General features: G+C 43.5%; 1 protein-coding gene across 4 annotated transcripts in view; it reads left to right on the top strand.

The window, feature by feature from the left end:
• Window positions 1-23,468, top strand: part of UBN1 (ubinuclein 1) — a 39,668-nt gene that overhangs the window by 4,657 nt on the left and 11,543 nt on the right. For all 4 annotated transcript variants that reach the window (XM_045994112.1, XM_045994111.1, XM_045994110.1 and 1 more), the window contains exons 2-12: window positions 455-742; window positions 4,298-4,384; window positions 4,958-5,053; window positions 5,413-5,547; window positions 6,258-6,361; window positions 7,076-7,514; window positions 13,898-13,968; window positions 15,245-15,374; window positions 15,551-15,669; window positions 15,902-16,030; window positions 16,216-16,362. In XM_045994112.1, the coding sequence (XP_045850068.1) occupies window positions 494-742; window positions 4,298-4,384; window positions 4,958-5,053; window positions 5,413-5,547; window positions 6,258-6,361; window positions 7,076-7,514; window positions 13,898-13,968; window positions 15,245-15,374; window positions 15,551-15,669; window positions 15,902-16,030; window positions 16,216-16,362 (1,706 nt within the window). In that variant the 5' untranslated portion in view covers window positions 455-493. The remainder of the gene's footprint in view (window positions 1-454; window positions 743-4,297; window positions 4,385-4,957; window positions 5,054-5,412; window positions 5,548-6,257; window positions 6,362-7,075; window positions 7,515-13,897; window positions 13,969-15,244; window positions 15,375-15,550; window positions 15,670-15,901; window positions 16,031-16,215; window positions 16,363-23,468) is intronic.

The raw sequence follows: 23,468 nt of genomic DNA, 5'->3' as shown, positions 1-23,468 counted from the left end.
ATAGGCCCTAAATGTAAGTGCAGTGCTGGTGATGAAAATATAGAGATCTTAAGAAAGAGATTATTCTCAGCCAGAAAAAAAAGTGTCAGATAAATGAAAAATACTACTCTCTAGTGGTGTTTGCAGTTTTGAGGATTCTTTAAGGCCCTATCAGAATGGATTCTCTAACATCAAAGAACTATTGACTAGGCATAGAAAAAAAGACTAGAAGTATGCTGAACACTATCTCTCAATGATAGGATTTGGGGTGATATACGTTTACATTTAAAAATGGTATATTTAAGATGAATAGTATTGGAGAAGAAAGAAGCAGTGAGTGGTAATAAAGATCAACTTAACAAAGGATTCTTCTTGACAAAGAAATTCTTTTAAGCTTGAATCTGAGTAGCTGAATAGGAAAAATCACCATTTTTATCATCTTGGTTTGACCTGGCCCTTCTTTTAATGTTAACAGAAGCCATGCAGTGACACCCGCTAAGACTTGTTGGTAGCCATGTCGGAGCCCCACAGGGTCCAGTTCACCTCTCTCCCAGGTTCTCTGAATCCTGCATTTTTGAAGAAATCCCGGAAAGAAGAGGTTGGGGGAACAGAACAGCATCAGGACTCTGAGCCGGCTGCAGCGGCTGTTCGGATTACACTCACCCTCTTCGAGCCGGATCACAAGCGCTGTCCAGAGTTCTTCTACCCGGAGCTGGTGAAGAACATACGAGGGAAGGTGAAAGGCCTTCAACCCACAGACAAGGTACACCCGCGCAGCCTCAGACTCGGTCTGCGGATACAGTCATGGCACATCCTGTGCAAAAGGGGCTTCTGAAGGGTGGAAGCAAGACTAGAAAGGCTCTGGCTATCCCAAGATCATGGCAGTTAGTCCAAAGCAGTCACAGGGTGTGCTGGTTTTGCCTCTGGCAGGAAAGGATAGAATTCTTTCTAGAACCATTCTCCTGATTTATGCTAGAGAGAACAGTGTGCATCCAAGGCTAATATGAATTATGGCTAATAATAAACAATGAAGCTTTTCACGCCAAGGTTATACATGTTACGTGTAAACGTGAGCAGTCCCTGGCTGTTCCAGCCCTGGAATTTGGTGCTGGACATTTTTCTTTTCCAATGGAATCTCACTCTGGTTAGTGTAAGGGCAGACGAGAAAAGACCCTGACTGCTCATCTCTTCTGAACAGTGAGATTCTGGATAGTTTCTTTAACTGGATGGATGGAGACCTGTATTTATGGGATTTTTTTTTTTTTTAAATATATCTTGTTTGTCAGAATTGGGTTGTAGCCTTCAGGTCTTTTGAGAATCAGTTTGATTTCTTAAATGTTTTTTTAAATGACCTATTTATTTTCCCAGCAGATTTGTTTTGCTCTTCGGTATGGAACTTCTCACACATGCACAGAGGAAGAGTAGTATAAAAGCCCCCATGTACCCATCACCGCCTTCAGCTATTAATGATGTTTTGATAATTAACATTGTAAAATTTTAAAAAATATCATTTGCTGAATTAAATACATAAGGAAAGTGCATATATGATAAATTAACAGGTTGGTGCATTTTCACAAGCTCAATACACCCATGTATCCTGTGCCTGGATTATAAAATATAGTATTTTCCAGGACACCAGAAATCTTCCTGCTCTTCCAAAGTACTACACAGGCCTACTGCTCTGATTTGGAGTATTTTGGTCGCTAGAGTAACTCTTAGTAAAATGAGCATCAGCCTGGTACCTGGCTTACCAGAGTGCTTGAGGGTAGAACGAGATCACGTAGGTACAATTTTTGGCAGCATAACTCAGTGGCCCGTGCTCCTTCATTTTTAATTCACTGTTGTGCTGTTGGGGTGAGTGCCTTTGGTTAGGAGGATTATCTGTTTTCTTTGCTCAGGTTAAAATGTGTTTCCCTGATTAAGATCTGATTAACTGAGTGGAAGCCAATAAGTTTCTTCGAGGGTCAACCTGTTATTTGAGGGCTTTTGGGCAGAATGAGAAAAAATAATTTCAAATCCATTCACGATTTCTTTTCCAAGGTTGGAATAGGATCATCTTCCTTGAGAGGAAGAGACACTAGCAGGGCTTGGTTGAGGTCTTTATGGGCTTAACTGAAATGAGAACTCTAGTACTCTGATTGCACCTTTTTGAGGGATCCACATGTTCTCCATTGCAGAAAAATGTATGGAGCATAACATAGAGCTTTGGATTCAGTTTCAGGGGATTCATTCCTGGCCCTCAGGTTCAGAACTCCTGAATCTTTGTGTCTACCCTGTGTTTTTCAAAGTATTATGTAATTTGATGGATTCATGTATTAATTCAGTTAGTGTGTGTGTGTGTGTGTATATATATATATATATTTTTTTTTTTTTTAGGATTTTATTTGTTTATTTGACAGAAATCACAAGTAGGCGGAGAGGCAGGCAGAGAGAGGAGGAAGCACTCTCCCCGCTGAGGAGAGAGCCCAATGCGGGGCTCAATCCCAGGACCCTGGGATCATGACCCGAGCTGAAGGCAGAAGCCTTAACCCACTGAGCCACCCACATGCCCCAATGCGTGTATATATATATATATATATTTTTTTTTTTTTTTTTTAAAGATTTTATTTATTTGACAGAGAGAGACCCAGTGAGAGAAGGAACACAAACAGGGGAAGTGGGAGAGGGAGAAGCAGGCTTCCCACCGAGCAGGGAGGCCGATGCAGGGCTCAGTCCCAGAACCCTGGAATCATGACCTGAGCTGAACGCAGACGCTCAACAGCTGAGCCACCCAGGCGCCCCAGCATATATTTCTTATAAAGGCACTGGGCAAGATGCTGAGGACTATATAAAGGTGGAGAAGTCACTGTCCCAGCCTCAAAGGAACTTTCAGTCTTGTAGGTACTTTAGAATTATGTCAACACGGGTAACAGGAGTTACAATGTGGCAGTTGCTAAGTCTCATGTAAATACAAACCCTGCAGGGCTTGGACAGCAGAGAGCTTACATTCCGGATGCTGGGCATGGACAGAGGTGGACCTTCATGCACGCAGAAGTAGTCCTTTTTGGACAACTACTGGTTGTAAGACATGAGAGAGTATGCGTTGTATCCAGTATTTCTCTAGATTGGTGGAAGTTCTTTATATTACTTAAAGCACTTGAGTTATATGTGATCGTTATAGAAAACATAAGAAGGTACAGATGAGTGCATGAAAGAACACTCACTTGTGGCACTTTTATGTACGTTCCACAATATCTCATTTAACTGGTCCTCATGAGTGGATGGGATTCCAGTGGGCAGGGATGGGAGGGTCTTAAGACGGGCATCCAGTCTTTAGTGATTTTTGTCTACTTAAATGTATTCCGTTTAGGAGTCTTTTATTAAAATTAAGGTTCCTTGCCAAAGAAGCTTAAGGTCCAACTCTGGAAAATTTCCTTGATGAGAAAAATGGAAAACTACATTCATGGAATAGAAATAAAACTGGAAAACCACATGAAAATATTGGGAGTGGGTATTGACATTGGGAGGAAAGATAAGATTATTGATCCATCAAGATAAGCTTCCAGGCAAAGGGAATGCTATAAAACTGGTTTTGACTATTTTTTGTTTTGTTTTGACTATTGATAGCAGTGAGGAGTTTCATACCACTCTACTAAGAAATACAGCAGAATAGCTCTCCAGGACTTGTACTACTTTCAGTGGGTTCTTAACCTTTTTGAGCCATTGACTTTGGAAGTCAGGACCTTCTTGGAGTACTGTTTTTAAATGCGTGGAATAGTTTTTAGGTTACAAAGAAAACCAACTGGGAGCCCCTGGGTGGCTCAGTTCATTAAGCAACTGCCCTCGGGTCAGGTCATGATCCTGGAGTGCCTAGGATCGAGTCCCACATCAGGCTCCCTGCTCAGCAGGGAGTCTACTTCTCCCTCTGACCTTCTCCCCTCTCATGCTCTCTCTCTCTCATTCTCTCATATAAATAAATAAAATCTTCAAAAAAACCAAAACCAAAGGAAACCAACTCTGTTGAAACAATTCTATACAGGTTGAGCATCTAAACTAAATGCCCTTTGCCGTATTTGGAGCCCTCTAAGACATAGTGCTTTGGTGGGCAGTTGTAGGCATTTAGTTAAGTTTTGTTGAATTATGTGAATGGAAACTTTATTTCCTTTAGCAACTAAGGTAAACACTGTTGGGAGAGTAGCATGTGTTTTATCTTGCTTTTTTGAAAAAAGCTGTTTTCATTATGCAGTTCATGGGTATCGAATAGTCAGTGCAGGTATTATGAATAGGATTATGGGAATTTTTTTGTGACTCTTATTTTTGTGAAATGGTCTCTTTACAGAAGAAAGATCTCTCAGATCCTTTCAATGATGAAGAAAAGGAAAGACATAAAGTGGAGGCCCTTGCCCGGAAATTTGAAGAAAAATATGTAAGATTCCTCTCTTGGGCAACAAAACAACCTCGTTGAGTGGGAGAGGTTTCCAGACATTTTTATGTTCCTTTAGTGGATTATCATCTAAACAAGTACAGAGGTTGGAGAGAACAAAATGCAATTATTAGATAAATGCATTAAGGTACAGAAAATGCATGTGGCAGGCACTGGTGTGTGAAGCTAAATGGATGAATGAGCAAGAAGGGCCTTTTATTCCTAGAATTTATGCTTAGAATAAATGTTTTGATACAAAGCATGAAAGCCATTTAGTTCCTTCTTCTGTTTTAGGTAATGCAGATACAAATCTCTTCTTTTTAGAAGGTCGTCAAGGGAATGGGGTTTGGAGTGGGTGTAGGGGTATGTGTGTGTGTGTGTGTGTGTGACTGCTTCACTGATTTTACAACCTTTAGTCACTAGTTGATGGAATTCAAGGCAACAATTAATTCTGTGTATCAAAGAGAGTGTGTGGCCTTAGACTTAAACATTTGTTGTTAAAAGGGTGGGCCTCATGCTATGTGTTTTTATTACAGTTACACGTGGAAAAAGCACATAACCTATTTTAAATTTTAGGGTGGAAAGAAACGTAGAAAAGATAGGATACAGGACCTGATTGACATGGGATACGGTTACGACGAATCTGACTCCTTCATTGATAATTCTGAGGCGGTAAGTCCTTAACTGAAAATGCCGCTGGAATCACAACACCTTAGCTTCTACTGATGGTGGCCTGGAGGTGGAGGTTGGGTTGGTGTGGGCATGCCGTCAGTGTCAAGAAAAGGCCGCCCTAGTGAGAGAGAGAGAGAGAGGAAGTGACATGCTTGATCAGGCCATGGTTCCCTCACTGAAAATGTTGATCACATTTGTCCAAACGCCTTTGAGCTTGGACATCCGTGGTTGACCAGAAGCAGGTCTTGTCTGAAAAGTGACAGAAGAACACAGTCATATCTGCTCTACCAAGACCCACTCTGTATCTTTGGACTAGAGTACCAGAACTTGCAGCTGACTGTTTGTTTTCCCCCCTTCAGTATGATGAGCTTGTTCCGGCTTCTTTGACTACAAAGTATGGAGGATTTTACATTAACTCGGGAACGCTGCAGTTTAGACAAGCGTCCGAATCTGAGGATGACTTCATTAAAGAAAAGAAGAAGAAATCTCCAAAGGTTAGAACGATACTTGCTTTTGGATTTCAGAAGTGCTTTTCTTGTATGACTTTATAAGATCAGTAGGTGACTTGCCAAAATGCTGGTTTAGGATGGCTCAGGAGCTTGGTGGAAAGGCATGAGCTGTGCCAAGGCTGACAGGTCACTTCTCACACCTGTACTGTGGCGAGGTGCCGTGAACCTGAAGGTGTCCATGCCTGTGTCCGAGTAGGCTCAGCAAGGATTTGTTTCTCGAGGTGGTCTCAGGGCGGGGACTTAAGGCAGTGAAGGATGTGGAGTGAGGGGAGTTTGCACCAGCCTTGCTGTGTCTCTTCTGTGGACATGTAGAGGACTTCAGTTCCCAGGGCTGTCACCCCACCAAAAATAAGTTAGCCTTAAGATAAGTTCATTTTGAAATCTGCCCACCACTGCCTGTGTGTTTCAAATAAGAGGTAGGGCCCATATACAGCTCACTTGGACTAGAAAAGTTTCAGGCTACAGAATGGCCTCTTGCCTCAGCCCTGGGTGCTTCCAGGAGACACTGTCAGTGGGAACGCTGTGTTGACCTGTTGCAGGTCTGTGGTCCAGGGACCGATCTGAAAGCTGTTGCTTATGAAGACAGTAAGACAGCTCTCAGGATGTCCCCTGGGCGGAGCAAGGCCAGTGCTGTGTAGTGCACTTGCTCCCTGAGTTAGGGAGCCGTGTAACTGTGCCTTGTCTTTAATTCTCAGAAGCGGAAGTTGAAGGAAGGTGGTGAGAAGATAAAGAAGAAGAAAAAAGATGACACTTATGACAAGGAGAAGAAATCGAAAAAGTCCAAGTTTTCCAAAGCCGGGTGAGAGGCAGCAGCTTCTTTGCTAGGATAAAATCTGACCTGTTAGGGCAGGACACCCGGGAGCTGACGCGCCCTCCTCCTCACAGCTTCAGAAGAGGCAGCAGGGCCTGGCCTTCCGTTCCCTCTCACGCCTCCCGCAGTGCCCTTCTGGGCAGTCGGTGCTCTCACATCTCTGTGTGTCAGACGCTGGAGTTCTCTCTGTCCCTCTGTCAGTGTTGGCCGCTATTTCTGTCGCTGTGTGACTGCTGATGTTTCTTGTTCTCTTGGGCTCCCCTCCTCTGCCCCAGTTCTCCTTCCGTCTCTGCCATTCCCTTTGTCTTCTGTGGTCCTGCTTTCTTCGCCTCACTTGGTCTCACCCCAGCTGCCCTTCAAGTTGCTGCTGCTCTCTGCTGCTCCTGCTCTTTCCTGCTAAATACTTTTCTTGCCCCCCACCCCTTTTTTCGCAACCTTTTATTTCAGCCTGGCAGTGGTTTTTAAAAACACATCGGATATTTAGCATTCTGAGACACTGTTTTGCTAACCTGTATTAAATCTCAAGCTTTGGTCCCAGCAAGAAGGAGCTCCATAAGCCAAGAGGAGGGAGGAGGAGTAAAAGGGTGGCCTTGTGACTGAGGTTCCTGGAGACAGTTGCGCTGGGAGCAGGGGCAGTCTCTCATGAATTTCCCTTTCGAGGTATACTGCAGCCCTCGTAACCAATTTCCTCCTTGCTTGCAGCTTCACAGCCCTCAATGCCAGTAAGGAGAAGAAGAAAAAGAAATATTCTGGGGCTTTGAGTGTTAAAGAGATGCTAAAGAAATTTCAGAAGGAGAAAGAGGCTCAGAGAAAGAGGGACGAAGACCATAAGCCCGTAGCGGTCTCGTCGGCGGAAGCTCAGGGCCTGCGGGAATTGGAGGGCACCTCCGACCCCTTGCTCTCACTCTTTGGCTCCACTTCTGACAACGACTTGCTCCAGGCAGCCACTGCCATGGACTCGCTGACTGATTTGGACTTGGAGCAGCTGCTCAGTGAGTCTCCAGAAGGAAGCCCTTTCCGTGATATGGATGATGAGAGCGATTCCCTTGGGGTGGGACTGGACCAGGAATTCAGGCAGCCCTCTTCCCTCCCTGAAGGCCTGCCTGCACCCCTGGAGAAGCGCGTTAAGGAGCTGGCTCAGGTATGGTGACACGGAGTGGCCGGGCTTTCCTGGAAGCGGTTTGGGCAGATTGACGCTGGTTCTGCACCACATGAAGCTCCCTGCCCAGAGCAACCCTTAGTGAATTGGCAGTTTTGGTGTAAGCTTTTCCAAGCTCTCTTCTCCTCCCAAGTGAGGAAACCACGTAAGCTCTGCCCATCAGACATCACTTTTAGGCCTTTTGTGGTTCTTCCAGACCTGGAAAATCTACTTTCTTCTGGGGGGAATTTCTGTCTTTCCATTTCCTGCCTATCAGTTCCTTCCCTGCAGATGTCTTCCTTTGGTGCAGTAGACTGACACTGATGTCGGCAGCAGGCAGCTGGGGCACAGAGGGGTCATTTTAGTAATCTTTGAAAGTTTTCACAATTCACCAAAGCTTGCAGATGAATGTTACCCACAGAGAGTATGTGCTTAGTTGCCCCTGGGTTTCAGTTGCTCCTGGGGCTTGCCTGTTGTCACCATTAGGTAGTGGTTACAGGAATGCCTAAGGTTCACGTGGTAGATGAAAAGGAGCTGAACCTTAGTGATGTCCTTGAACCACTGAAAACAGTGATAGTCTTTGGGCTATAGCAGCCGATGGCAATTGGGAATGGATTTTTAGAGTGCTAAGAATTGTCAATTTGGTAATGTATTACTAACCATAAACCAAGCATAGGTCGTTAGTTACGATGACTTTTAATTAAAACGTTTTACCTTGGGCATCATGACTTACAATGCAACTCCTGCGGCATTCATAGTCTGTAGCTTAAGTCTTAAGCCAGTGATTCTCACAGGATTTCAGAATCACTGTTATACGTAATCTCTCGTGTTTTAGGGAAGGGTAAAATGTTAACCAGTGCTACAAATGATTTTCTTGTTTCCAAAAAATATTTAAGCACAACATACAAAGTAAAGCAAATGTCTTACTTGGATTTCTTGTTCTTCCTCGTTAGCCTGTGTGCAGTATTCTGTCTGAATGTGATGACTTAAATGAATTGTGCCATGTCAGGGATTCAGAGTATATCTTAATAAGACATTAAGTTGGAAGTAGTTGAATCTGAACTTGGCATGTTTGAGCATACTGTTCTGTGTTTGCTCTCAGAATTTGTTTAAAAATGTTCTTCTCAATCCTCCAGTTTGTAATCAAATTGTTTTGTAGCTTCTGAAAGTCTTGTTAAGTAAGCTGAGTGAGATCTATGTGGCAGTAGCCAGTCATTTCTTGAGAGAAAAGTCAAAACCATTCTTGGATTTGTCCCTATCCCCACCATAGGTAGTGTTCTAGTCTGATAACTTAGACTCATTATTTCAATTTCTTGGGAAAGATGGACCGGTTCAATGGATACAGAGTGACTTAACATGCAACAGCATTGGGTTGTGATTCAAGAAAGCCTCGCTTTCTGGAGTCCACTGGATGGACCCTGAGCAAGCTGTCCTTCCTCAGCGATTGCCAGGTTATCTCTTGGGACAATGGAGACAGGGTTCTGGATCCCGTAGATAAGGTAGGCTTGGGTTTTGGTGGGAAGGTGGTGACCAGGACAAATTGACATACTGAAATGAATATACGGTGTTCATGTGTGAAATTGATACTTTAGTCATCACCTGGCCCTTCTACTATAACAGTGTTAAGAAATTTTGGGAAACGGGGTAGAAAGTGGGGATTACCCGTCATTCTGCCAATCTGAAAACTATTTTCAATTTGCTTATTCCTTTCTAGCTTCTGTGTATGTTTTTATGCAGTTGTAATTATAGTTGTGAATAATTGTTTCCTGCTTTCTTCACTTAATAAATATTATTGTGAAGCCCTCATCACTTCTGATGGTTGCATGGAAAAGGAGGCTTATTTTTAGAAAGTTATTAATGCCATTCCAGAGAATGCTCAGGTGCTCTGTTTCCCACCAGGGCCGAGCTTGGGAGGCTCCTGCACGTGTGCACCAGTGCTCTAAACCCAGATCTCACTGAGCATCTGCTGGGAAAGCTATTCTTCCCAGTAGAGAAAAGGCTATGTACACAAAATCTGCATACGATTCCAAAAGCCACCCATGGATATTTGGATCCTTAATAAGGAGCCCTGTCCTCAATATTGGACTGGACATTGCGTTTTAAAAATTTAAATTAAACTTGATGTACGTAACTGTAACGTTAGTAGTGTTATGTGTTTCTCACTTTATTTTTCACTCCCCTTACTATCTTTTATACTCTTTTATTTCTATAAGATTGTTTACATTTAAAATTTTGGCCCTGGGTAATAAATATATCAGTTCCTACTGTTGTCTAGAAAACTGCCCAAATCTTAGGGCTTCAAAGAATAGTTCGTTTCTCCTGACTCTGGGTGACTGGGCAGTTCCTCTTCTGGCCCTGCCTGGCTTACTCTTGTGGCTACATTCAGCTGGCAAGTCAGCCAGGTGCTGGGACGGCTGGGATGGCCAAGATGACCAGAGCATCTGGCGTTTCCCTCCTCTGATCTTTCATCCTGGGTTTCTCCAGGGTATGGCAGTTTCAGGGCAACATATCAAGAGAATGAAGGTGGAAGCTGCAAGGCCTGTGAGATCTAGCCATAGAAGTTGTGTGTTCACATCCCTTCTCCCACTCTGTTGGTAAAGCAAGTCGCAGGAGCAAACCAGGTTGGAGGGTTGGGAAATTAGAGGCCACCTCCCTGCGGCAGAGTGCATGTACTGGGAGGGAAGGGATCTGAGGTCCTCTTTGCCATCTATAAACTGATTCTAATCTGATACGTATCCGTTCCATAGGAATTAATCTTTGCTGTGGGAAGCGAGAATTAGATTTACCTTCTAACTAGACATGATGCCTAAAACTTTGAAATAAATCTATTTGAAAACTTAAATATGTTAAAGAGGAACCCTAAGAAGGCTGCGCTGGTGGATGCCCAAGCAGTGGTCACTGTTTTCTTATGTTAGCCTGTTTTTCATTTCCTGTTCCCTTGTATTGTACATTTTTATGGTTCCCAAGAAATCCAGTGATTTGATTTGATGGCCTTACCCTGTCTGCACTTAATATGCTTTGATTGTGCCTTTTGTCTTGGTTGTTGGAAAGGTCAGGTGTGTCGTGTCCCCCTTCCCTGCCACCCCCCCACCCCCACCCCCGGGTACTTGTCTTGATGTAGTTTGGCAGCTAGTCAGCCTGGTCCATACAGATGACCCAGGTCTGTTGACTCAAGCATAAAATGGGAACAACATTGAGGAAAGAAAAGAAACAGAAACCCCATGTCGCCCACCCCTCTAATCTACCTGCTCACAGCTTGCCCTCCTATAGACTTAGAACTCCTACATCACAAATCCAGGGAGGTCTGGATCCAAGGAGAAAAAGGTAGAAAAAAACAAAACAAAACAAAACAACTAACCTGTTTGATCTTTTCTAAAAAGAAAATCATACCAGCAAAAACAGGTACAGTATGTAAGGTTCTGATTTAAGTGCTAAGAGGCTGCAAGTGGCTTTTCTTCTAATTAAAACAGTTCATTAAAGGGCTATTGGAATTATTATAAATCAGCATGATTGGGCTGTTTGGTTTAACTTCATTTCCTAATTTAGGATTGATCAACATGTACAACTCCATAAGCCAGGGTGTCTCTTCTTAGGGTTGAGGAGCCTCACTTATTTCTCCGGAAGACTGTCAGATAAAAATCTGTTCTTTTAATGAGATTTATTTAAAAATAGAACACTTGAGGGGCACCTGCGTGGCTAGTCAGTTGAGTCTGACTCTTGGTTTTGGCTCAGGTCATGATCTCGGGGTTGTGAGATTGAGCCCCGCATCAGGGTCCACGCTCAGCTGGGAGTCTGCTTCTTTCCCTCTGCGTCTGCCCTTCTCCCTCCCTGTTCATGTGCTCTCTGTCTCTTTCCTTCTCTGTCTCTCAAAATACTTAAAAAAATAAAAATAGAGCACGTGACTAATTTTCTCCGTATAAAACCAGACCCTCAGAGATAATTGTCTACACAATTCAAAAGGCATCAGAAAAAAATCTTAAGAAGTATATTTCCAGAAAGCCTATGACACACTGGAGGAACAGTCTGATATCTAAAAATAAAATTCGAATGGAAACCCAGGCTTGTTGATAGGTCTTACAAACAGTGGGGCATTTGAAGTACATGTTAAAGTAATTAGATTGAATTAATATGGAAGTGCTTCTGGATCTTGTAGCTAGCAGTGTGTAAGCTTAAGTAAGAGAATGACCCAGTTTTATTTTCTCTCAAACTAAAGTCATACCCTCAGTACATTAGAAATGCCTAGAATTCTGAATCCTTCTGAGACTGTAAGAAATTGGCAGGTGGATGAATGGATTAAAAGTCACACCCTTTATTTCATTTCCATCCAGCCATTTCACCCCCTTTCATCCTGGGCCTTTGTACTTCCCTCCCTCCCTCCAGGGTCTGCAGAAGCTTGAGTTTTGTGTCTCCTCTGGTCCCTCTGGTTGCATTCTTTCAATAATACCTGTTTTTCCTTCATGCATTCACTCAGGCAACATTTACTAAACTTTATTATGTGATAGGCAGCTGTGGGAAATCTATTGACAAGTAAGATTCATTCATGTTCTCCGTGAGCTTGTTCTGTAAGTGGACCAGTAGATGTGTGAACACCTGGCTGTAGGACAGAGCAGAATGAGGTAAGCTCTGATGTTTGGGTGGCCAAGCAGATGATCAGGTGAACAGCCAGCTTTGAGGAGGTAAGACAGAAGCACCTTAAGATACATACGAATCAGACTGGAGGCAACAGGCTTGGCCAGGGCCAGTGGTGAGATGGTCTTATAGGGAGCCAGGGCATAGAGCTGAGGATGGACAAGGAGTTGTTAAGTCGGATGGAATGGAACCCCCTGGAGTGTGGTGGGGGATGTGAAGCTGGAGTGGCTGGCTGGGGCCAGATCCTGTAAGGTCATAAATGCCACATAAAGGAGTTTGGATTTGATGCTGGGTTTGGAGAGAGCTACCTGAGGGTTTTAAAGAGGGGAGTGGAAGGATTTTCAGGAGGATGGAGTGTAGTTATTAGAAGTGGGAAACACAGGAGGAGGAGCAGAAGCTAGTGGGTTTGGTTTGGGGTGAGTGTCCATACCAGAGGATCATCCATTCACAGAAGTAATTGGAAATTCTAATCCAGAGTTTAGAAGAAAGGGTATAGCACTAGAGATTTAGATTTGAGAGATCTACATGCATTGTGTTACTTCAAAGCTGTGAAGGAGAAGAAGATATTAGGAGAAGGTAGTTCTAGGTAGACCTTTGGGCTCTATCTCTATTTAGGGAGTTTTAACGGAGAAGACAGAGAGGGAGCAGAGGTAGGAAGAAGACATAGAGGATACTGTGAGGGAAGGCAAATGGGGTGATGGGAAGGTGGAGGTTGGTTCTCAGTGCCTGGAGTGGTTGATGAGGATTATTTTAGACAATCATCTTATTGCCCTTGTTTGTGATCATTATTCTATATCAATCCTGATTTTAGATACTTTATTTTTGCCTAAAACCTTTGGACCAGCAACTCTTGCGTTAGATCAGCGGTTCTCAATCCCCTCTGCATATTAGAGTTACCGGGGCTCCTTTTAAAGAAGCAGATGCCTGGGCCTCATCCCCAGAGATTCTGATGTGGTTGGTCTAGGGTGGGGAAGGCCACCAGGAAATTCCAATATGCAGCTGGATATGAGAACCAGTGGTTCAGACTCTTGCCGTGATTGCTTTCCTGACTTCTGCACTCGGTGCCCTGACTGCCTGTCCTGGCTGCCATCCAGGGTGCTAACTGTGTTCTCATGGGAGGCAAAAGACTGTATAGTAGCCTGCTCTGCTCCTTGTGTCAATAGGTAGGAAGGTGTGTTAGTAGTTCAGATGGTCTGGGTAAGAGAGTTTGTGAGACACTGTAACTAGATTGTGACTTTCCCAAGAATTACAATGCTCTTAAATACTAAAGTAGCACTTTATTATTATTTACGGGTGAGGGGAATAAAGGTCTTTGGATTTTGCGGTTTTGTGGAGGTTCTTAATTGTTTTTATACTGTAGACATATGGAAATAGCAACTCACAGTTGAGGTGACAGACTGCCAGTCACAGGAGTTAACTAGCTGGTTGAATCAAATGCATCATGATTGCTTTGGCTTTGTAGATGTTCTTTTTTGTGGCTGTCTTTTCAAGTCCTGGGAAGAACGGACAGTCCGCAGATGCTTTTGCATAGATTCTTTTGAAAAAAGCATTTGAAAAAGCTGGATATACCAATTGTGGAGCATATAGCCGTCATAGGTGAACTTAATCTGGGATTAGGACTGAGTAGGGAAGGGCACCGTGAGGATTTTATCAAATTGACAGGTGTTCTGTAGGGACTGACTGGTCTTGTGCCTGCGGGCATGTGTGGTCGCGTGGCGAAAGTGCACTAACGGATGTTACTGTCTGCTGTGAACCAGGCTGCCAGAGCTGCTGAAGGAGAGAGCAGACAGAAGTTCTTCACCCAAGATGTTAATGGCACCCTCTTAGAGTGAGTATCTTTTGTTTCCGGGCATCTGCTCTTACCATGCCTGGCTTGAGCAGGCTAGGGGAGATGAGCTCTGATCGAACTGCATTAACGATGACCACTTATGAGAGGAAAAAAAGTGGTTTTTATTGTTTATTCTTTTTTTAAGAGGGGGTTGGGTGCACCAAATATTTATCTCCAAGAAATGATAGGCCTTACTGACCTTAGGCAGCAGGTATTATTAGAGCACTTGTTTAATATTCATGGCCAGTTGCAAGAGGATTTCCTGGCAAGTATGAGATGAGAGAGAGAAAAAGTGTTGCTTTGCCTGTCTTTGAGAATCCAGGAAAATAAGAGATAACTTGGTGTAACCACAGGAGTCTTCTCTCCTAGGATCATTTTCCTCTCGCTCTCTCTTCTCCCAAGGCCTGGCTATGTAAATATCCCTTGGCACTTCTTCCAGGTACCTGAGCCTCTGAGATGTTGCACATGTATGAATTAGATTAAAAAGCAAAAAAAAAACCCTGCACATAGAAATCCAAACCGAGTTCTTGGTATCCGGCCTTCCAGCTCTGCCGGCTTCTCTCTCTGCATTGCATTATTTAGCAGAGGAAGCTTGTTGCTCAACAACTGAGGATTTTGCACATGTAGGAACAGTTGTTAAGGCTTGGGAATGTTCTAGCAAGTGACCAGGATGGGGATTGGCGGCCTGGGTCAGGAAGCCTGGACTATAGGGAGCACCTGAGGGTCAGCACAGTAGCCTGCGCTACTGTGTCAACAGTAGCCTGCCAGGCATGCCAAATACAGAGAGCTCAAGGGATTGAAGACAAATATTTTTTCTGCTCATTTAGATGGGGACACTGAAGGGGTGAGGATTTTCCTGACCTCCTTATTAGGGATAAAACTGGGGAAAAAAGGAAACACTGTTGGAAAGTATTTCCTGTCTACAGCAAGTAACCCAATCACTTTCATTTTGAAAGCTCTTGTGTTCTTTTTGTTTGTGAAATTTAGTACTTGAGAGCTTGTTCTCTTGGGTTCTGTTTTCCTGACTACCTTTGAGTTGGTCTTGTCTTTGACGTGAGGGCCTTGGCCCTCTGTACCTAGCCAAGTTCGTCAGGTGTGGGACTTCTGATTTGGTGACTCCTGGGGATCTGTTCCACTGGTCACTCAGTTACATTGTGTGACCGACAGTGTGAGGTTTGAGCTGTTGTTGGCTCCCCCTCTCTGCAGTAGGGTGACCTCATGATGCGAGGAGCTCCAGTGAGCTGCGGGTTCTTGATGACTCTGTTCTGTTCTTCAGCATAGAGGTGCAAACTCGGGAGCTGAGTAGCCAAATCCGTTCTGGGGTGTATGCCTATCTTGCTTCATTCCTGCCCTGCAGCAAGGACACCCTGGTCAAACGTGCTCGGAAACTTCACCTCTATGAACAGGTGGGTGACTGTGGAGTAGAGTCCCTTGGCTTCAGGGCCCAGCGGAGAGGGTGACTGAGTCTTCACAGATGCCACATCTGCTGTTGTCCTGCCTTCGTGCAATTATCCCAGTAGTGTATCCTCAGTATAAGAAGTGATGTGTAAACCAGTCTTACAAAATGTCCTCCTCTCTGCAGGGAGGGCGTCTGAAGGATCCTCTCCAGAAGCTTAAGGAAGCCATTGGAAGGGCAATGCCGGAGCAGATGGCCAAGTACCAGGATGAATGCCAGGCACACACACAAGCCAAGGTTGCTAAGTAAGTGTGTCTCATGGCACTCACATGACATCATCCTCTTGCCTCTTCTCTTTCTTTCTTTTCTTCCCCGTGATTACATTTGTGAATGAGACTCTTGGCTCTTCTGCAGCATTTTCACCTTCTCTTGAAAGCCTGGGGCAGGGGTGGGCAGCAGGGAGGCGGTGGGTCTGGGAGGAAGTAGTTCTTCCATGGTGGTGACCTTAGGGTCCCATTGGTCCTATTTACACTATAGGATGCTGGAAGAGGAGAAGGACAAGGAGCAGAGGGAGCGGATGTGCTCTGATGAGGAAGAAGATGAGGAAAAGGGGGGCAGGAGGATAATGGGACCCCGGAAGAAGTTCCAGTGGAATGATGAAATCAGGTGTGCCCAAACTGGGACCTTGCCTCATTGGAGGGTTTGTGGGGCCAGTGTCTGAGCATGTTCCTGTGTTTCTAATGAAGGTTAGAATCATTTACTTTAATCAGGGCTGCTGAAAGCACATGATTGAAACCTTGAAAGAAGCATTTGGGGTAGTTTGAAGTTTTTGACTTCTTTCTACCTCTCAGGGAGCTGCTCTGTCACGTGGTGAAGATAAAACTGGAGAGCTACGATCTGGAGAGGAACAACAAGACCCAGTCTTGGGAGGACTATGTGAAGGCCTTTCTGGATGCTGAGGTCAAACCTTTGTGGCCCAAAGGCTGGATGCAGGCCAGGTGAGGGCCGCGAGCAGCCAGTGCGGTCGGTGTGGTGACGCGGTGGAGCGTTCTTGCAGTAAAGAGATACCAGAGTGCTTCTGTCGTGCCAGGCCAACAGGGTCCCTGCCCTCAGGGATTCACCCTCTGGCTGACTCAACCCCCATCGCGCTTGAGTAGTCGGAGGGTGTGCTGGTTGCTGTGCGCGGCTCTTACTCTTCCCTTGAAGAGGGAAGTTATCTGTGCGGTTTTGTCTTTGTCGTTCGTTGTCCCGCTTCGGCTCCGAGTTGGGGCGCGCTCTTCTCACCTCAGTCTGCTCTTACCTGTTTTGAGATAATGGCTCCTTGTAGAAGTTGAGAGGTAGATTCGTATTGGAAACCTTGTCCCGTTCGGAACAGAAGTCTCGTTTGTGAGTAGCAGGGCTGACTGCTTAGGAGTTAAGTGCTGAACTTCCGTGTTATGTAGCTTCTCAGGTGAATGGACCACAGTTGCCATCTGCAGGCAAGAAAGGTGCTGGAGCCAGTGCTCTTCCCCCCACCCCCACTGCGGGAAAATAGACTTTACATGGAATTTACTGTCCTAACCATTTTCAGGTGCATGGCTCAGTGGTTTGAAATACATTTACATTGTTGTGCAGCTATCACCATCCACTTCCATAACTCTTGTCATCTTATAAAGCTGAAGCTCTATACCCATTAAACAACTTCACATCTCCCCACCCCTGCCCGATTCTGTGAACGCTGTTCTACTTTCTGTCTATGATTTTGACTCCTCGGAGTACCTCGCAGCAGTGGAATCATACAGAATTTGTCTTTGTGTAACTGGCTTTTTTCACTTAGGATGGTATCCTCATGGATTTGTCTGTATTATACATTACAGAATTGCTTCCTTTTGAAGTCAGAATAATACTCCGTCATCCATATAGACCGCATTTTACTTATCTGTGCATCTGTTGATACTTTGGTAGCTTCCATGTTTTAGCTGTTGTGAATCAAGCTGTTACAGACTTGGCTATACAAATACCTCTTCGACACGCTGCTTTCAGTTCTTTTGTGTGTATGCCTGGAAGTGGAATTGCTGGATCATGTGATAATTGTATGTTTAATTTCTTGAGGAACCATCGGTGTTTTCCATGTGGCTCTGTCATTCTGCATTTCTACCAACACTGCACAAGGATTCCATTTTGTCCACATCCTCACCAGTACTCGCCGTTTTCTGGGTTTTTTGATGGTAGCCACTGATACCTGAGGCGGTATCTCCCTGTAGATTTGATTTGAATTTTCCTAGTGATCAGTGTTGTTGAGCAACTTCTCATGTACTAATGGGCCATTTATATAAAGTCCTACACCAAAAAAAAAAAAAAAAAAGTCCTATGCCCATTTTTTAATTGGATTATTTGTTGCATTGTTGAGTTTCAGGAGTTCTTACTGTATTCTGAATATTAATCTCTGGCACCCTTGACAGATGTGATTTCCAGATAGCTTCTCCCATTTCGTGAGTTGCCTTTTTACTCAGTGGGTAGTATCTTTTGGTGCACAAAATTTCTAAATTTAATGAAGTCCAGTTTGTCTGCTGTTGTTGTCTATACCTTTGGTGTCTTATCTAAGTTGTAATCGTCAGATCCGGTATCATGAAGCTGAGCTAATTTTTGTATATGGTGTTAAGGGTCCAACTTCATGTTTTTGATGTGGTATCCAGTTTTCCCAGCACCACCTGTTGATAAGACTGTCCTTCCTTCATTGGACTTCGCATCTTTGTCAAAAATCATTTGACCACATACGTGAGGGTTTTATTTCTGGGCTCTCTGTCCTTTTCCATTGGTCTTTGTGTCTGCCTTTACACCAATAACACACTGTTTGGATTACTGTGGCTTGGTAGTAAGTTGAAATCAGGAAGTGTGATTCTCCAGCTTTATTCTTTTTTTTTAAAGATTTTGTTTATTTATTTGAGAGAGCAAGTAAGAGAGAGCCTGAGAGGGTAGAACATCAGAGGGAGCAGCAGACTCCTTGCGGAGCTGGGAGCCCGATGGCGGGACTCCATCCCGGGACCCTGGGATCATGACCTGAGCTGAAGGCAGGTGCTTAACCAACTGAGCCACCCAGGCGCCCCAGCTTTATTATTTTTTAAGATTATTTTGACTATTCAGGGTCCCTTGAAAATCCATATTGAATTTTGGGATGCGTTTTTCTGTTTCTGCAAATAACGTATTAGGATTTTGCTAGGGATTGCATTGCATCTGTAGATGGCTTTAGGTAGTCCTGAGATTACAATTCAGTAATAATAAGTTGTCTAGTCTATGATGGATGTGTTTCCATTTATATCTTTAACTTCTTTCAGTAATGTTTAGTCATTTTCACTGTACAAGTCTCTTACATCCTTTGAGGTTAATTCCCAAGTTTTTCTGTTTTATTTTGTTTGTTTTTCTTTTAATGCTGTTGTGAATGGAATTATTTTTGTAATTTCCTTTTAGATTGTTCATTTTTTATGTACAGAAATACAACTGATTTTTGTGTGTGTTGATTTTGTATCTTGCTACTTTGCAAAATTCATTCTAAAATTTTTTGGAATTTTAGAGTCTTCTAAATAAAAAATCCTATCTGCAAACAGGGCTCATCTTACTTCTCCTTTCCAATGTGGATGCCTTTTGTTTCTCTTTCTTTTCTAACTGCTATGGTTAGAACTCATAGCACTATGTTGAATAGAAGTGGTGAAAGCGAGCATTCTTACCTTGTTCCTGATCTTAGAGGAAATGCTTTTAGCCTTTCACCATTATGATGTTCACTGGGGGTTTCACATTTGGCTTTTACTCTGTGGAGGTATTCCTGTTCCTAGCTTGTTGAGTGTTTTTATCATGAGAGGGTGTGAAATTTCGTCCTTTGCCTTTTCTACATCAACTGAAATGATCGTGTGGGTTTTTTTTCCTTCATTCTGTTGGTGTGGCATATTGCTTTGGTCAGTTTTCATATGTTGAATCACCCTTGTATTCCAGGCATAAATTTCACTTGGTCTTGGGCGCCCGTGTGGCTCAGTCAGTTAAGCGTCTGCCTTTGGCTCAGGTCATGATCCCAGGGTCCTGGGATCCTCCATTGGGCTCTTTCTTCAGCGAGGAGTCTGCTTCTCCCTCTACTCCTCCCCCCCTGCTCGTGATCTCTCTCTCTCTCTCCCAATCTCTTTCTCAAGTAAACAAAATCTTAAAAAAAAAAAAAAAAACTCGGTCGTGATGTATAATGTTTTTAATATGCTTCTAAACCCTGTTTGCTAGTAGCTTGTTGGGAGTTTTGCATTGGTGTTAATACAGGATATTGGTCCGTAATTTTCTTGTGTGTCTTTGCCTGGCTTTGGTATCAGGGTAATGCCAGCTTCATAGAATGAATTTGAAAGTATTTCCTCTTCAGTTTTTTGGAAAAGTTTGAGAAGGATTGTTAGTAGTTCTTTACATACTTGGTTGAATCCACCCATGAAGGTATCAGGTCCAGGTCTTTCCTTTGTCAGGAGATTTTTTTTTTTTTTAAGATTTTATTTATTTATTTAGGGATGCCTGGGTGGCTCAGTTGGTTAAGCAACTGCCTTCAGCTCAAGTCATGATCCTGGAGTCCCAGGATCGAGTCCCGCATCGTGCTCCCAGCTCAATGGGGAGTCTGCTTCTCCCTCTGACCTTCTCCCCTCTCATGCTCTCACTCTCTCTCACTCTCAAATAAATAAAATCTTAAAAAAAAAAAAGATTTTATTTATTTATTTGACAGAGAGAGAGAGAGAGATCACAAGTAGGCAGAGAGGCAGGCAGAGAGAAAGAGAGGGGGAAGCAGGCTCTCAGCTGAGCCAAGAGCCCAATGTGGAGCTTGATCCCAGAACCCTGAGATCATGACCTGAGTCGGAGGCAGAGACTTACACTGAGCCACCCAGGCACCCCTGTCAGGAGATTTTTGATAACTGATTGAGTCCCCTGACTAATGACAAGTTTAGTCAGGTTCTGTATTCCTTTGAGAAATACAAAAAGTCTCGGTAGGTTTTGTGTTTGTAGGAATTTGTCCATTTCAGGGCCTCTGGGTGGGTCAGCTATTGGGCATCTGCCTTCGGCTCAGGTCATGATGCCAGGGTCCTGGGATCGAGCCCCGCATTGGGCTCCCTGCTTGGCGGGAAGCCTGCTTCTCCCTCTCCCGCTATCCCTGCTTGTGTTCCCTCTTTCGCTGTGTCTCTCTCTGTCAAATAAGTAAATAAAATCTTTAAAAATTAAAAAAAAATAATTTATCCGTTTCAACTAAATAATCCAACTTGTTGGAGTGCCGTTGTTCATAGTACTCTATGAGAATACATTTTTATTGTAGAGTCAGTAGTGATGTCCCCGCTTTCTTTCCTGACTTTAGTAATTTGGTATCCTCTTGAACATTTCTTAGTGCATCTAGCTAAGGAAGGGTTTGCCAGTTGTGTTGATATTTTCAAAAAACAGCTTTTGCTCTACTGATTTTTCTCTATTAAGTTTTCTGTTTTACTTACCTGTGTTCTCGTCTAAGTTTTCTCTTTCTGCTTGCTTTAGGTATAACTTTATCTTTTGTTCCTTAAGTAGTAGAGTTTGTTGATGTGAGATTTATTTTTAAATGTAAATGTTTGTAGCTATAAGTAGCCCCTCAGCATCCTTTGCACCATAAGTTTTGGTATATTGGGTTTTCCTTTTCATTCATCTTTAAGTATTTTCTAGTTTCCTTTGTGATTTTTTTCTTTGATCCATTGATTGTTTAAAAAATATGTTGGGGGGCATCTGGGTGGCTCAGTGGGTTAAAGCCTCTGCCTTCGGCTCAGGTCATGATCTTGGGGTCCTGGGATCGAGCCCCGCATTGGGCTCTCTGCTCCGTGGGGAGCCTGCTTCCCCCTCTCTCTCTGCCTGCCTCTCTGCCTACTTGTGATCTCTTTCTCTCTTTCAAATAAATAAATAAAATCTTAATTAAAAAATAAAAATAAAAAATATGTTGGTTAATTTCCACAGTTTTGTGAATTTTTCAGTTTTCATCATGTTACTGATTTTTAACTAACTCCTCTTGTGGTCAGAGAAGATACTTTGTATGATATCTATCTTTGTAAATTTTTCTCTTTTGTTGAGATTTTATTTGTTTATTTGAGAGAGAGAGCACGAGCAGTGAAGAGGATTATAGAGGGAGAGAGACAAGTAGACTCCCTGCTGAGCAGGGAACCTGATGGAGGATGGGATCCCAGGACTCCAGGACCATGACCTGAGCCAGACACAGATGCTTAACAAACTGAGCCACCCAGGCGCCTCTATCTTTTTAAATCTCTAGAGACTTCATTTGTGACATGACATATAGTATGTCCTGGGAAATGTCCTATATGTACTTCAGAAGGCAGAGATTCTGTTGCTGGGTAAACTGTTCTGTTAGATCTAGTTGGTTTACTGTTAAGTTTTCTGCTGTCTTACTTGTCTTCTGTCTGGTGTTCTATCCGCTGTTGAGAGCGGGGTACTGAAGTCTCCATCCCCTATTGTGGAACTGTCCATCCTCTCTTCACTTGTCAGTTTTGCTTCCAGTGCAGGAATGGTTATAATTATTATATCTTCTTGCTGTTTTGAAGTTTTTATTAGTATATAGTTTCCTTCTTTGTTTTGTAATCTTTCTTGATTTAAAGTCTCTTTTGTCTGATAGCAGCATAGCCTCCCCTGCTCTCTCTGGTTATTATTTACGTGGCATATCTTCGTCTGTCCTTTTGCTTTCAACCTATTTGTCTTTGGGTCTCAAGTGAGTTCCTTGTAGACCACATTGAGTTGGATCGTGTGTGTTTATCCATTCTGCCAGTGTTTGTTTTGATTGGAAAGTTTAATTCGTTCATATTTGAAGTCTTTACTGGTAAGGAAGCGCTTGCCCCTGTAAGCTCAGTGATGGATAAAAGTGCTGCTACGTCACAGTTCTGTCACCACTTCAGCTGACGTCACAAAATTGCATTTTTAGGCATCATGTGCCCCAAAACCTAAGCTAATTATTTTTTTTAAAGATTTTATTTATTTATGTAACAGACAGAGATCACAAGTAGGCCGAGAGGCAGGCGGGGTGGGGGAGTGGGGAGCAGACTCCCCGCTGAGCTTGATCTGGATCCCAGGACCCTGGGATCATGACCTGAGCCAAAGGCAGAGGCTTTAACCCACGGAGCCACCCAGGCGCCCCAAGCTAATTATTTTTTAAAATGCATTGGTGTCTTAAATTATTGTAGAAAACAAGATTTGGAGTTACAAACCAAAGGCTTTTACACTAATTACTATTTTTTTCTTTAGTCTCTTAAATCATGTAGAAAATGAAAAGTTCAGTTTCAGACCATTGTTAGGAGAACACTAGCTTATTTTTTTAAAAGATTTATTTGAGAGCTCAAATTTTTTATTTGAGAGAGAGAGCAAGCATGCACCTGTGCAGGGGGAGGGGCAGGGGGAGAGAGAGGGCGAGAGAGAATCTCAAGGAGATTCTGCACTGAGTGTGGCGCCTGATGCAGGGTTTGATCTCATGACCCTGAGATCACAACCTAAGCTGAAATCAAGCTTAACCAACCGAGCCAGCCAGGCACCCCAGGGAAGTTGGCTTTCATAATTGCCCTTGTATTTAGTTTTTTGAGATCCTTATTTCTTCACGTGGCTTTGAAGTTCTGTCTGGTATCCTTTTATGTGACCCCACAGGGTGCCCTTGAGCATTTCCTGCAGAGCGGTCCAGTGCTCATGATGTCCTTCAGCCCTTGTCCATCTGGGAGTATCTTCATGTATCTCCCACTTCTGAAGGAAGGTTTTGCTGGATATAGGATTCTTTTTTTTTTTTTTTTAAAGATTATTTATTTATTTATTTATTTGACAGAGAGAGATCACAAGTAGATAGAGAGGCAGGCAGAGAGAGGGAGAGAGGAGGAAGCAGGCTCCCTGCTGAGCAGGGAGCCCGATGCGGGACTCGATCCCAGGACCCTGAGATCATGACCTGAGCCGAAGGTAGCGGCTTAACCCACTGAGCCACCCAGGCGCCCTGGATATAGGATTCTTGTTGGACCTTTTCTCTTAGCACTTTGAACATACTAGCCCACTATCTTTTGGCCTCCAACGTTTCTAATGAGAAATCTGTTGATAATTTTATGTGATGATTTACTTCTCT

This window comes from Meles meles, chromosome 21 (genome assembly GCF_922984935.1).
Source record: "Meles meles chromosome 21, mMelMel3.1 paternal haplotype, whole genome shotgun sequence".
NCBI classification, from domain to species: Eukaryota; Metazoa; Chordata; class Mammalia; order Carnivora; family Mustelidae; genus Meles; species Meles meles.
Note: the sequence above shows the minus strand (reverse complement) of the source record. Positions and strands in the feature narration are given on the sequence as shown.